Here is a 15792-nt window from a genome sequence, read left to right as displayed (position 1 = left end):
CCTACAATTCATTGCAATTAAATTTAGCCTTGCACGCAAACTTTAATCGATAATGAAAATATTTAATAAAACCAAAAGGTAAAGTAACAATCAGAAAGAAGTAATTAATAGTTAATAATAAAATTTAGAGTATTTTAAAATCCAGAGTATTGTATCCAATAGACGAAGTTCTGAATATACAGAAAGAAATAATAATTAAGACATTTGCAGATAGGAGAGATGAAGCAGCAGAGCAAGGGAGAGCAAAGGAGGAAAGAAGCCCCCCTAACAAGAATAGGGAAAATTACTCAAACCTTGTTTTCGTTAATCAGAAAAGGTCAGATGAACTTACCCATTATGTCATAAACTGGTCCGATGTCAAAAAATAGATGAAAATGGAAATAGGGCATTTCCCTTTAGGGGATTTTGCAAATCTTACATTAAGACATATTTTGTTTATATTTTTTTTCGTGTCAACATGACCTGTCACATTGGAACACTTGAAGAACAATTAAATATTACAAGCATACATACTCTTAAATATAAAAGAATAATAACCATAAGGGTACAATAACAAGTAAATACTTGAAAATATGATGAGAATTAATATATAAAGTAGGAGTACATGATTATATGAAATCATGTAAAAGTAAAATCAATAAATCATAAGCCATAAATGATTAACTTAAATATGAATAAAATGCATAAATATTGACCATTTTGGATCCACCAATTTGTAAATTTATTTCTTCATACATTTACATTTTTAATACATGTAATGACACGTGACTATTATTTAGGCTAAATGTATTGCCTTATATGGCAACACAAACAGAATGTCGTGAATGGGAGACTCAGGCAGGGGATCCAAGTGCAGCGTTTATTAAATGCAAGCGTGGTCGTACAGGCAGGGTAAATCAGGAGCAAACAGGTACAGCAGAGGGTAGACAGAGTCGTAATCCAGGTACAGGCAGAGGTCGGGACTGGCAGATATCACTCACAGGTCATTATACAAAGCAAGGGTCAGGATAGGCAGCAATGGGTCAATAAACAGGGATCAGGCAGGAACGGTAACAAGGAAACAGGCAGACAGTAAACACAGGGAAACGCTCGGAATTGCAACAACAGTTAACAAGACTTCGCGATTAGATGGTGTGAGTGAGAGTCCTTTTATAGTCCAGGTAACAAGCTGCAGCTGGGTGTGGTGATTAGTGAGGAGTGTGTGCATGGCTGTATGTGGCGACAGGTGATTGGTGTGGAGTGAACATGTGACTGACAGGGAGAATTGTGGGAAGTGTAGTCCGGGGAGTGACAGGAGCAGACGGTGATCGTTACATAACGCCCCCCTTCCGGTCGGTGCGTCCTCGCGACGTAAAAGGCACGAATAGGGAGGGAGGGTGAGTGCATTGGAGCTATATCGGGACCATGGTCTCCAATGCAGGCTCCAGGGTAGCCACGGTGGATCAGGCGCCACGGGTAACCATGGCGGGTCAGGTGCTGCGGGCAGCCAGTGCAGATCAGGAGTGCCATAACTCCACGGCGGGTCAGGTGGCTCGGGCAGCCACAGCAGGTCAGGTGGTTTGGGTAACCACGGCAGGTCAGGTGGTTTGGGTAACCACGGTAGGTCAGGTGGCTTGGGTAACCACAGTAGGTCAGGTGGCTTGGGTAACCACGGCAGGTTAGGGTCCATAAACGGCCATAATTGTTCAAAGGCTAATGACGGCAGTGGCCGGGCAGGTCCCCACCCACAAGCTCCCCACCTGCAAGCTCCCCACCCTCAGGTATACTGCCCCCCCCAAAAAAGTTCTTGGGGATTTCAACGGGGTCTGTTGCGGCCTCGTGGGCAAGGAGTTCGGGTGGTTCCGGCAGGGCAAGGCGTTCGGGCAGCGCCGGCAGGGCAAGGCGCTTGAGAGGCATTGGCAGAGCAAGGAGCTTGGGCGGCGCTGGCAGAGCAAGTAGCTCAGGTGGCGCCGGCAGGGCAAGAAGCACAGGTGGCGCCGGCAGGGAAAGAAGCGCAGGTGGCGCCGGCAGGGCAAGAAGCTTAGGTGTAAGAGGAGGAAGAATAGAAGGAGCCTTCTTCCTCCTCCTCCTCCTCCTCCTCTTCCAAGGATGAGGAGATGGTTCACTGGTTGGAGCGTGTTCAGGGGCAGACTCACTGGATGAATCGGGTTCTGGATGAAGCGGGTTCTGGAGCGGACTCATTGGCTGGAACGCCCCCCACGTCCTTGAGCATCGCAGGAGCGGCCATCTTGGCCGTGGGCACTGGCAACGCAGCCATCTTGTCCATCGCGTCCAGGGCGCTTGAGTCCATAGCAACCAGCGAACTTGAGAGCGAAGCGTCCGACGGGCTTGAGTGCGAAGCGTCCGACGGGCTTGAGTGCGAAGCGTCCGCCGGGCTTGAGAGCGAAGCGGCCGGCTGGCTTGAGAGCGAAGCGGCCGGCTGGCTTGGGTGCGAAGCGTCCGGCTGGCTTGAGAGCGAAGAGTCCGGCAGGCTTGAGAGCGAAGTGGCCACCGGGCTTGAGAGCGAAGCGGCCGGCTGGCTTGAGTGCGAAGCGGGCGGCTGGCTTGGGTGCGAAGCGTCCGGCTGGCTTGAGAGCGAAGAGTCCGGCAGGCTTGAGAGCGAAGTGGCCACCGGGCTTGAGAGCGAAGCGGCCGGCTGGCTTGAGAGCGAAGCGGCCGGCTGGCTTGGGTGCGAAGCGTCCGGCTGGCTTGAGAGCGAAGAGTCCGGCAGGCTTGAGAGCGAAGTGGCCACCGGGCTTGAGAGCGAAGCGGCCGGCTGGCTTGAGAGCGAAGCGGCCGGCTGGCTTGGGTGCGAAGCGTCCGGCTGGCTTGAGAGCGAAGAGTCCGGCAGGCTTGAGAGCGAAGTGGCCACCGGGCTTGAGAGCGAAGCGGCCGGCTGGCTTGAGTGCGAAGCGGCCACCGGGCTTGAGAGCGAAGCGGCCGGCTGGATTGAGTGCGAAGCGTCCACCGGGCTTGAGAGCGAAGCGTCCACCGGGCTTGAGAGTGAAGCGGGCGGCTGGCTTGAGTGCGAAGCGGCCACCGGGCTTGAGAGCGAAGCAAGGAAACAGGCAGACAGTAAACACAGGGAAACGCTCGGAATTGCAACAACAGTTAACAAGACTTCGCGATTAGATGGTGTGAGTGAGAGTCCTTTTATAGTCCAGGTAACAAGCTGCAGCTGGGTGTGGTGATTAGTGAGGAGTGTGTGCATGGCTGTATATGACTGACAGGGAGAATTGTGGGAAGTGTAGTCCGGGGAGTGACAGGAGCAGACGGTGATCGTTACACAGAATTATAATTTGAAACAATCAGAAATGGCTGGGTACTCTGGGATGCAAAAGGCAGATTTTCCACCATTTGACAAACCTAGATATATTTCTAGATATCTACCTGTATTTTAATGAAGAAACAGAATGATGTTTGGTTAGCAATAAAAAGAATTTGTGAATTAGCATCAGTTACTTTACTATAGATGGACAGAAAGACAAATGTTATTTAGTATAAAAACTATCTGTGACTGATATTTTTTGATTTTGACAGGTCCTCCTCCCACATCCTTCATGTCATCTGTGAAGCTCCTCCCACTGCAAACACAAGAGGCTTTTTCAAGATGCTTCGGCACTGCACAGATCAGTCAGAGTATGACATTAATATTCTGTGAGAGAGAACAACTCCTTATGCTTTTGAATCACTCTCGCTGTACTTTGATGTCATATGTCGATTGGTCTGCACAGTGCCAATGCATCTCGAACAAGCCTTATGTCAGTCAGGCTCCTCCCATATCAACCACACCATCAGTGAAGCTCCTCCCACATCAATCACACTGACAGTGAAGCTCCTCCCACACCAATCACACTGTCAGTGAAGCTCCTCCCACACCAATCACACTGACAGTGAAGCTCCTCCCACATCAATCACACTGTCAGTGAAGCTCCTCCCACACCAATCACACTGTCAGTGAAGCTCCTCCCACATCAATCACACTGACAGTGAAGCTCCTCCCACATCAATCACACTGTCAGTGAAGCTCCTCCCACACCAATCACAGTCAGTGAAGCTCCTCCCACACCAATCACACTGACAGTGAAGCTCCTCCCACACCAATCACACTGTCAGTGAAGCTCCTCCCACATCAGTCACACTGTCAGTGAAGCTCCTCCCACATCAATCACACTGTTAGTGAAGCTCCTCCTACATCAATCACACTGTTAGTGAAACTCCTCCCACATCAATCACACTGACAGTGAAGCTCCTCCCACATCAATCACACTGACAGTGAAGCTCCTTCCACATCAATCACACTAGGTGTGTTCGACATCGGCTGCTGCTGGATGTAACCGATCGGCGGGATTAGCCGCGTGCAGGCGGGGAGGAGCTGAAAACGGAGACGTGAAGTCGGACACATTCTGCTTCCCGTAGTGACGCTCACGCTGCGTTTGCATACTTTATCACAGCTGAAGTGAAATAAATGCAATATTTGACTAATACACTGATGTTTCAGAGACCTTTTCATTCAAAACTTTATGTACTGCTTACAGCGTCTGTTTTTACAAGAATAAAGTTCAACATAAGCATATGTTATTTAAATAACAATGTAGTGGGATCTACGTTTTTTATCCGTTTTATTTTGATAAACATGACACAATACAACATCGCGACTACATGAAAAGAGCTTTAACTGTTATAAAAACACAGAATTTTTGAGCATTAGTGGAGCTGAAGGCGTGACAATAAACAAGAAACACACGTGATCGTTGTCATGCAGTGAATCCGGCCAATCATGAAACAGCTGTGTCGTCATCAGCGCTCGTGCAGCTCCTCTTGAGAAACTGCGCTGGCTAACTCAGGCGGCTGATCTCGAATCGCTCTCGCGGTACTTTAAAGCCATATGTCACAGTCACATGACTTCAGCGCTGTCTCAAGTCGGACAACATTTCTTACCGGCATGCACTGCTTCAAGTCAGCCGCTGATCGGTCTTTGCGGCGCTGCATCAAGTCGATTAAGCCTAACGTCAGTGAAGCTCCTCCCACACCAATCACACTGTCAGTGAAGCTCCTTCCACATCAATCACACTGACAGTGAAGCTCCTCCCACATCAATCACACTGTCAGTGATCCTCCCACATCAATCACACTGTCAGTGATCCTCCCACATCAATCACACCATCAGCGAAGCTCCTCCCACATCAATCACACTCTCAGTGATCCTCCCACATCAATCACACTCTCAGTGATCCTCCCACATCAATCACACTGTCAGCGAAGCTCCTCCCACATCAATCACACTGTCAGCGAAGCTCCTCCCACATCAATCACACTGTCAGCGAAGCACCTCCCACATCAATCACATTGTTAGTGAAGCTCCTCCCACATCAATCACATTGTTAGTGAAGCTCCTCCCACATCAATCACATTGTTAGTGAAGCTCCTCCCACATCAATAAATTCAGCTAGAATAAGACACTACAGGGTTGTTACCAATCGAATGAAATCAGTTTCAACAGAATCCGTCTTTGCACTGCAGAGAAACACAGAAGCTGCACCTGAAGTGGCATTTAAAAGTATTTACTCAGACTGTTTAATGCAGCTCAGAGGGACGTCAATGCATTTAACCAGCAGTTACAACTGTTTTGATGTTTTAAAAAATAAAACAATGATTTTGAATTTGAATACTTTAAGTATGAAACTAAAACCACCAGTAGGTGGTGTCAAGTCACTGTTAATGAGCGAAGTAACGAGTCATTAAATCAATCGATATGTTCAAATGGCTGATAATTTCAGGAAAGAAGTATTTGACTTTCATAATGAGTGAGTCATTGAATCATTCATTCAACCAAAATGGAGCAAAAACAGGTAATTTTGTGTCTAAAATGTAAGTCACTTAATATAAATGTCTTGTTGTATAAAAGCAATAGTGCATTTGCAGTCATGCTGAAATTTGGGGTGTGATTGCCTAACTATATCATATGATATAAATTAAGCCTAAAAGACAAATACTAAATACAGGGGCATTTTTACTGGATTTTAATAGTTAATAATGCAGTGAGAACAGACGCTCTTAATGCAATTTAATGTAAAGTGAAAAGGCTACATCACACAGTGTATGCGTGGACTCTATAGGTGTGTTTTTGTTTGGTTTTTGCAAGTAAGAGACATACTTGATGATGTCAGATTGAACATGTTTAAAACAACAATTACATATTATCATACATGGTTTATATTTCACACCCATACTTTGAATTGTTTTGATGTACTGAAATTGAAATTATTTTTTTTTTCTTTCATTTCAGACCTGATGGAGGAGAGTGAAGATCTGAGTGAAGTGGAGGAGGAACATCATGACAAACCTGGAGAAAAACCTTGGAGTCGCTCAAAGACTGAAAAGACATTTTCAAAGAAAAGAAGAGCCAAGAAATCTACAACCTGCACTCAGTGTGGGAAGAGTTTCACAAGCAAATGTGATCTAGAGCGTCACATGCGAGTTCATACTGGAGAGAAGCCATTCACATGTGATCAATGTGGGAAGAGTTTCACAACCAATAGTAATCTTGAGCGTCACATGCGAGTTCATACTGGAGAGAAGCTGTTCACATGTGATCAGTGTGGGATGAGCTTCACACGAAACATACACCTTAGAAAACACATGATGATCCACACTGGAGGGAAGCTGAATGCATGTGATCAGTGTGGGAAGAGTTTCACAAACAAATGTCATCTTGAGCGTCACATGAGAGTTCATACTGGAGAGAAACCGTTCACATGTGATCAGTGCGGGAAGAGTTTCACAAACAAAGGTAATCTTGAGCGTCACATGAGAGTTCATACTGGAAAGAGACCATTCACATGTGATCAGTGTGGGATGAGTTTCACAGTCAAAGAAAGTCTTGAGCGTCACATGAGATTCCACACTGGAGAGAGACCGTTCACATGTGATCAGTGTGGGAAGAGCTTCACAAGATCAGAACACCTCGAGTTACACAAGAAGATCCACACTGGAGAGAAGCCGCACGCATGTGATCAGTGTGGGAAGAGATTCTTATGCAAACCTTATTTTAAGCGTCACATGAGGATCCACATTGGAGAGAGACCATTCACATGTGATCAATGTGGGAAGACATTTCTTCTGGAATCAGCTCTGAAGACACACCTGACAGTCCATACGAAGGAGAAGCCACATTCATGTTCTGTATGTGGAAAGAGTTTTTCACTGCTGCAATATTTACAGAGACATCAGAAAATACACACTGCCATGAAAGAGTACATGTGCTTTGAGTGTGAGAAGATGTTTACTACAGCAAACCAATTAAAACAGCACGAGAGAATTCACACTGGAGAAAAACCTTACAAGTGTTCATACTGTGACACGAGATTCAGTGTGTCATCATCTCTGAAAAAACATGAGAGGATCCACAGCAGAGAGAAGCCGTTCACATGTGATCAATGTGGGAAGAGCTTCACAAGATCAGAACACCTTGAGTTACACAAGAAGATCCACACTGGAGAGAAGCCGCACGCATGTGATCAGTGTGGGAAGAGATTCTTATGCAAACCTTATTTTAAGCGTCACATGAGAGTTCATTCTGGAGAGAAGTCCTTCATGTGTGATCAGTGTGGGATGAGCTTCACACAGAAAATACACCTTAAAAAACACATGAGGATCCACACTGGAGGGAAGCTGAATGCATGTGATCAGTGTGGGAAGAGTTTCAAGCGATCATCACACCATAAAGAACACGTGAGAGTTCACACGGGAGAGAAGCCGTTCTCATGTGATCAATGTGGAAGGAAATTCACACAATCATCAAAGCTTAAATGCCACATGAAGAGCCACACCGGAGAGAAGACGTTGACATGTGATCAATGTGGGAAGAGTTTCATGCAAAAAATACACCTTAAAATACACATAAGAATCCACACCGGAGAGAAGCCTTACATGTGTGAACAGTGTGAAAAGAGATTCTCATGCATAAGTCATCTTAATGTTCACATTAAGATTCACACGGGAGAGAAGCCGTTGACATGTGATCAATGCGGTAAAACATTTCTCTGGGCATCAAATCTGAAGAAACACCTGACAGTTCATACGAAGGAGAAGCCACATTCATGTTCTGTGTGTGGAAAGAGTTTTTCATGGCTGCAAACTTTACAGAGACATCAGAAAACACACACTGGTGTGAGAGAGTACATGTGCTTTGAGTGTGAGAAGATGTTTACTACAGCAACCAGTTTAAAACTGCATGAGAGAATTCACACTGGAGAAAAACCTTACAAGTGTTCATACTGTGACAAGAGATTCAATCAGTTAACAATTTTGAAAAAACATCAGATGATCCACACTGGAGAAAAACCTTACATGTGTTCACACTGTGACAAGAGATTCAATCAGTTAACAATTTTGAAAACTCATGAGATGATTCACACTGGAGAAAAACCTTACAAGTGTTCACACTGTGACAAGAGATTCAGTCAGTCATCAAATCTGAAAACACATGAGAGGATCCACAGCAGAGAGAAGCCTCACACGTGTGATCAATGTGGAAAGAGTTTCTCTTTTAAAAGTCACCTGAAGATACACATGAAGATCCATGCAGTGGAGAAACCACATCGCCACAGTCTGAGATCACGGTAAGTAGTTCATCTTCATGTGAGTGAGAGCTTGATGCTATGGATCAATCTCATGATCATCACTGCGCAGAATTAGTTTTCTTCAGAGCGAGATGTCAGCGGCCATTTCAGGGATAGTTTGCATTAAATGTTCTATAGTGACTTTCTACAGGAATTGCAGATGCATTGTCCATCTTTGTTTACAGTCTACAGTTTCAGAACAATGCAAAAAAAAAAATGACAATGGCAGAACAGCAGAATGAAAATGCAGATTCACTCTCTGACAGTAGGTGGCGCTCATGGAAAAGCAGAAAATCAGAACAGATGTCACTGCAGAGCAAAGTAATGGAGGTCAATACAAAAACACATGAACAGAGATGCAGAAAAAAGTGTTTATCAATGGATTTGATCCGTATCATTATACAGATCTCAAGTTAGCACAGACCTGACAAAATCTAATGTTCAATCCAAAATCCATCTCTGTATATAGCATGTACAGAGATGGATCTAAGATTAAGATTATTTTCTTAGCATCTCTTAGCATCCGTGTTTTTGTTTAGCTGCCATTATTTTCTATGGAAGCCTGTTTCTGCCACAGTAAATCTGTATGTCTTAAAGGTCCCGTTTTTCGTGTTTTTTTGAAGCTTTGATTGTGTTTATAGTGTGCAATATAACATGTGTTCATGTTTCGCGTGTAAAAAAACACAGTATTTTTCACATAATTTACTTATCTGTATACCGCTGTTTCCACTGTCATAAAAACGGGCTGATGACTTCCTTGTTCTATGAAGTCCCTCCTTCAGAAATACGTAACGAGTTCTGATTGTGCCAGCGGTTCCTGTGTTGTGATTCGACAGCAGCTTAGCGCTCCTTGCCCGGAAAGGTCACGCCTCTTACCATAACGTGGAGATGCACGCGCTCAGTGTTATTGTAAACATGTCTTTAATTTTACCCTATTAATTTGAGCCGGAATCAGACCCGGTGATTGGACTGCGGGATGAAAATAACAGCGTTTCGACGACATGGCGACAAACACACTCTACAAACGTAACTCTTGTGTATTCCTGTGGGCGGAGGTTAGTCAAAAAACTGTTTTAGTGACGTCATTAAAGAAGGAAGTAGAGGGATGTAGTCCAAACTGGCCGTTCGATGTAGGCGACTTCTGTTAAATAAAATATCTCGCTTGGCATTGAACTTTGAGCTTTAAAATTTTACAGATTTTATTTATACTCTAACAACAACATTACACACTAACTAAAGTTTGAAACATGGGATCACGAAGAACGGGACCTTTAATAATCAGAAGCTTTCTCATAATTGAGTTTTTGACATAATATTAAGAAAATAAATCTCATACCAATTGAGGTATTTCCTTGCAACAATAGGATAGTTTCCTAATAATGAGATGTTTTTTTAATAATAATGGCTTACAGTAACATCTCAATTACAAGATGAATTCTCCTTATAATGACTTAACATTTTTAATTACAGTTGTATGCAAAAGTTTAGCAACCCCTGACAATTTCCATGATTTTCATTTATAAATATTTGGGTGTTTGGATCAGCAATTTCATTTTGATCCATCAAATAACTGAAGGACACAGTAATATTTCAGTAGTGAAATGAGGCTTATTGGATTAACAGAAAATGCGCAATATGCATCAAAATGAAATTAGACAGGTGCATGAATTTGGGTACCCCAACAGAAAAATCACATCAATATTTAGTAGAGCCTACTTTAGCAGGAATAACAGCCTCTGGACGCTTCCTATAGCCTGTAATGAGTGTCTGGATTCTGGATGAATGTATTTTGGACCATTCCTCCTTACAAAACATCTCCAGTTCAGTTAGGTTTGATGGTTGCCGAGCATGGACAGCCCGCTTCAAATCACCCCACAGATGTTCAGTGATATTCAGGACTGGGATGGTCATTCCAGAACATTGTACTTGTTCCTCTGCATGAAGGCCTGAGTAGATTTTGAGCAGTGTTTTGGGTCGTCGTCTTGTTGAAATATCCAGCCCCGGCTTAACTTCAACTTTGTGAATGATTCCTCAACATTATTCCCAAGAATCTGCTGATATTGAGTGGAATCCATGCGACCCTCAACCATATTCCCAGTACCGGCACTGGCCACACAGCATGATGGAACCTCCACCAAATTTTACTGTGGGTAGCAAGTGTTTTTCTTGGAACGCTGTGTTCTTTTGCCGCCATGCATAACGCCCCTTGTTATGACCAAATAACTCAATCTTTGTTTCATCCACAGCACCTTATTCAAAAATGAAGCTGGCTTGTCCAAATGTGCATTTGCATACCTCAAGCGACTCCGTTTGTGGCATGTGTGCAGAAAAGGCTTCTTTCGCATCACTCTCCCATATAGCTTCTCCTTGTGCAAAGTGCGCTGAATTGTTGAACGATGCACAGTGACACCATCTGCAGCAAGGTGATGTTGTAGGTCTTTGGAGGTGGTCTGTGGACTGTTTTTGACCGTTCTCACCATCCTTCACCTTTGCCTCTCCAATATTTTATGTGGCCTGTGCCTGTGGTCTTCCATTTCCTCACAATGTTCCTCACAGTGGACACTGACAGCTTATATCTCTGCAATAACTTTTTGTAGCCTTCCCTTAAACCATAATGTAGAACAATCTTTGTTTTCAGGTCATTTGAGAGTTGTTTTGAGGCCCCCATGTTGCCACTCTTCAGAGGAGAGTCAAAGAGAACAACAACTTGCAATTGGCCACCTTAAATACCTTTTCTCATGATTGGATGCACCTGTCTTAATGAGCTCACCAAACCAATTGTGTGCTCCAATTAATCAGTGCTAAGTAGTTACAGGTATTCAAATCAACAAAATGACAAGGGTGCCCAAATTCATGCACCTGTCTAATTTCGTTTTGATGCATATTGCGTATATTCTGTTAATACAATAAGCCTCATTTCACTACTGAAATATTACTGTGTCCTTCAGTTATTTGATCTTATAAATGAAAATCATGGCAATTGTCAGGGGTTCCTACACTTTTGCATACAACTGTATATGCTGGAGTTTTGTTATTCTTCTTCCCAATATGACATATGACATAATACACTCATATTTTCACTGTTTAATAAAACCTGAAGTGTCATAAATATCAAATAAAACTTCAGTTTTGGCCACTACTGTACATGATTAATCTTTAATCTGTTTGGTTGTTGATTATTTTCATAATCTATTTAATCAAATAGTTGTTGTAGCTCTAGTTAATTTAAGTTTGTTTTAATCATAATAAATACTTTAAGAAAGGTTGTGTTGCTGAGGCTTCGACAAAACCTGATGATCTGTTATCTAGCGTGATTTGAAGATCTTGATTTACATGATCAGTGTCATTCATTTTATTTATTTTACATGTGATTTAGTCTTTTTACTTGGCGCAGGGTCTGAAATATTTATTATTCATCTCACATCATGTCTTGTTTGTTTTTGTCAGAACTACCAGAAAGCATCTGGAAGGAGAGGACAGAGAGATCCAGTGATCCAGAACCTGCAGAATGAAACATCAGGGTTCCCACGAGTCATGGAATTTCTGGAATATCATGGAATTTTAAAAGGTCTATTCCAGTCATTGAAAGTCAGCGAATTTTATATACTTTTTTGTCCAAGTCATGGAATATCAGGAAAATTTGTTTGTCACTTTAAATTTGAGTTTCCTTATCAAAATGTAATTTTTCTACCATTTTTTTTATTGTGTTGTTGCAAGCGTTTTACATAGGCTAGTTAGGCTATTTTTCAGTGGCATTTTATTCCCTTCCCTTCCTTGAAGGTCAAAATGACAGTTTCAGTGCAGCTTCAAAGGGCTTTAAATGATACCAGACGAGGAATAAGAGTCTTATCTAGCAAAACCATCGGCCATTTTTAAAAAATATACAACTGTATATGCTTTATAAACGTAAATGATCGCCTCGAACGTACTTCCGCTTTCAGCATTCTTCAAAACGCTTACACTGAATGTCCTACACCTTCCCTATAGAGGGTATGCATCGACGTCACTTTCCCGCCGGAACGCGCTCCCTCAGCTCAATTGAGTGGCAAAAGAACCTGCTGCATGACTGGATTGAATAGGGGAAGCTGTGAAAACGAGAGTAAAACAAACGATTACACTAAAGTTTGGACTCGAAAGTGTTTCTTAAAACTTGTCAAATAAACCTAATCCATGGATATTGACATGCAGCCAGGAGTCATGTTTCATGACATTTATATGTGCCTGATTTCAACGCCGAGGAAATACATAAAGCAAATCTACTTTATAAATCCGCGTAATCACTTAAAGTGCGAAAGTTTGGGAACCACTTGCAGAATCTGTGAAAATGTGAATAATTTTAACAAAATAAGAGAGATCATACAAAATGCATGTTATTTTTATTTAGTACTGTCCTGAGTAAGATATTTTACTTAAAAAAATGTTTACATATAATCCACAAGACAAAATAGTAGCTAAATTTATTAAAATATCTCAGTTCAAATGTTTGGGAACCCTTGATTTTCAATACTGTGTGTGGTTACCTGATGATCTACGACTATTAAAAAAGGTTCAAACAACATAGGATTTTGAGATCCGTCTTTTCACACTGAGGACAACTGAGGGACTCAAACTCAACTATTAAAAAAGGTTCAAGCATTCACTGATGCTCCAGAAGGAAACACGATGCATTAAGAGTCGGGGGTGAAAACTTTTGAACAGGATGAAGAAGTCCAAATTTTCCTTATTTTGTTGAAATATTTTTTTTTTTTTTCATTTAGTACTGCCCTTCAGAAGCAACAGAAGATACTTGCATGTTTCCCGGAAGAGAAATTAAGTACAATTTAGCTTGATCTTCAAATTATAAAAGTTTTCACCCCCCGGCTCTTAATGCATCGTGTTTCCTTCTGGAGCATCAGTGAATGTTTGAACCTTTTTTAATAGTCGTAGATCATCAGGTAACCACACACAGTATTGAAAATCAAGGGTTCCCAAACTTTTGAACTGAGATATTTTAATAAATTCAGCTACTTTTTTGTCTTGTGGATTATATGTAAACATCTTTTATGTAAAATATCTTACTCAGGACAATACTAAATAAAAAAAACCAAAAAAAAAAAACATGCATTTTGTATGAGCTCTCTTATTTTGTTCAAATTATTCAAATTTTCACAGATTCTGCAAGGGGTTCCCAAACTTTCACATACCACTGTATATATCGTCCAATCCCTAAAACATATATAGTTTTATAGTATAGTTTTTGTCAGTGTTGTTTATTTAAAAACACCCAGTTATATATAATATAAGATGGAAAATATTTAATTGATGAGTTGTCAACATAATATATAACAATACAATATATACGGTATGATTTTACCTCAAAATCCAACATTTTGACACAAAATGATATGTTTCTCTGCTGGAGTCCAGCTGTTTCTGTGAATTGCAGTGATCCATTTGCTTCTTTTTTTTCCTGTAGCTTTCGGAAGTCTTTAAATGTATACCTCAGGTTTTGTGTCAAAGCTATTTGTACAGTCAGTCAATAATTGGGTGTTTTTAAATAAACTGACAAAAACTATACCATAAAACTATATATGTTTTAGGCATGGACGATATGACGATATAACATTGATATAAGTGATTACTCGGATTTGAACCTATACCTATTGTAGAATATAAAATATTCACAGGCAGATTTGCTTTATGTATTTCCCCAGCGTCAAAATCAGGCACATATAAATTTCAGGAAACACGATTCCTGGCTGCATGTCAATATCCATGGATTGTCATAAGGAACACTTTTGAGCCCAACCTTTAGTGTAATTCGTTTGTTCGCAGTTTCTACATTTCTGAGATTTTACAGGTATCAGTTCAGGTCATAGAGAGGGAACAAGGACATAAATGCACAATGACAAGTATTTATTACTTACTTGCTCTCATCATGGTTATTAAAGTCATGCAAAATGATATTCAAGCTCAAACCATTTTAGTATTATGCAAAGCTCAAACAAGTGTATTTCATGACAAAGATTGTATAAGTCACTCAGTATGTATTTTGAATAATGTTTTATGGTTTAATTTTGTTTAGTTTAATTTCGTTTGGTTTTCGTGTATAGCCTAGTTAGTTAGTTTGGTTAGTTTTTCGCTGTTATCATTGGCTGTGATTGAGTTTGTCGTCTTGTAGCTTTGTCACATCTGGTTAGGACATGGTAAAAAAAAAGCACACTGTAAGCCGCCTTTTCACTGCACACGACATTAGGATACAATTGTCGAATTTCGCCCCCTAGTGGCAGTCGCACAGAATTTTCAAATTGGTCGTGTGTAGCACGGTCTGCAAAAACTAAATGTGAAGAAATAAAAAGACTGAATGGTGAACTTGATGACAAACAGAAAATCCTCTAGAGCGTTTAACCCCTGAAACCATAAACATTATAAATTAATTTCTGTAGAAATAGTACAGAATAATATCAAAGTGCATTTAATGGGTAAAAGCACAAAAAAGTAGTATATTTAACTTAGTTTTGTACTAAAAACATCTGTGCACAAGTAAATAAAGCTTGAAAATGGATGGATTTAAAATACTGTCTGGCTGATTTTTGTCTTCTCAGTGCTCAGCACAACAGCGGCCTGTTCATTATAGGTCATGGAAATTTAATGATTTAATGTTTCTTTTAGACCTGATGGACATGAACAAGAAAACAAAAAACAGAAGCTAAAAAAATCTGTCAAAAAAACATTTCACATGTAAATCAAGGCTGAAGATTCACATGAGGATCCACAGCAGAGAGAAACCTTACACCTGTGATCAATGTGGGAAGAGTTTAACTTGGGCCTCCATTCTGAAATCACATCTGTCTTCTCATTCTGAAGAAGAGAGCAGAACACTTCTAACATAGACATGAATCTGAATGAAGCCCTGAACATGAATCACTTTTAATTTCATAATTTCATAATTATCAGTTATGAAAGCCAAGTATTATGTTTGGTTTGGTTCATTTTTTGGGGAAACTAAATAATAATGTTCTAGGGATGTTCTTTATTACATAAAATAATGTTCCCAGAATGTTGAAGGAAGGTTGTTTTTAAATAACATAAACATATTTTATACAGAACGTTTAAATAACATAAACATAGCTCATACAGAATGTTTCCTTATGGTTATTTTTAGGTTTTTGTATTTATAAACTAACCTTTCAATTAAAATGTTGCAGAT

General features: G+C 41.2%; 1 protein-coding gene across 1 annotated transcript in view; it reads left to right on the top strand.

Annotated features, from left to right (window-relative positions):
- LOC125246371 (zinc finger protein 721-like) overlaps window positions 1–12810 on the top strand; it is a 15430-nt gene extending 2620 nt beyond the window's left edge. The window contains exons 2-3 of the mRNA XM_048157338.1: window positions 6269–8603; window positions 12051–12810. Coding sequence (XP_048013295.1) covers window positions 6274–8603; window positions 12051–12096 — 2376 coding nt within the window. The 5' untranslated portion in view covers window positions 6269–6273 and the 3' untranslated portion in view covers window positions 12097–12810. The remainder of the gene's footprint in view (window positions 1–6268; window positions 8604–12050) is intronic.
- Window positions 12811–15792: the final 2982 nt, after the last annotated feature.

The sequence above is a fragment of the Megalobrama amblycephala genome, linkage group LG1 (assembly GCF_018812025.1).
Source record: "Megalobrama amblycephala isolate DHTTF-2021 linkage group LG1, ASM1881202v1, whole genome shotgun sequence".
NCBI classification, from domain to species: Eukaryota; Metazoa; Chordata; class Actinopteri; order Cypriniformes; family Xenocyprididae; genus Megalobrama; species Megalobrama amblycephala.
Note: the sequence above shows the minus strand (reverse complement) of the source record. Positions and strands in the feature narration are given on the sequence as shown.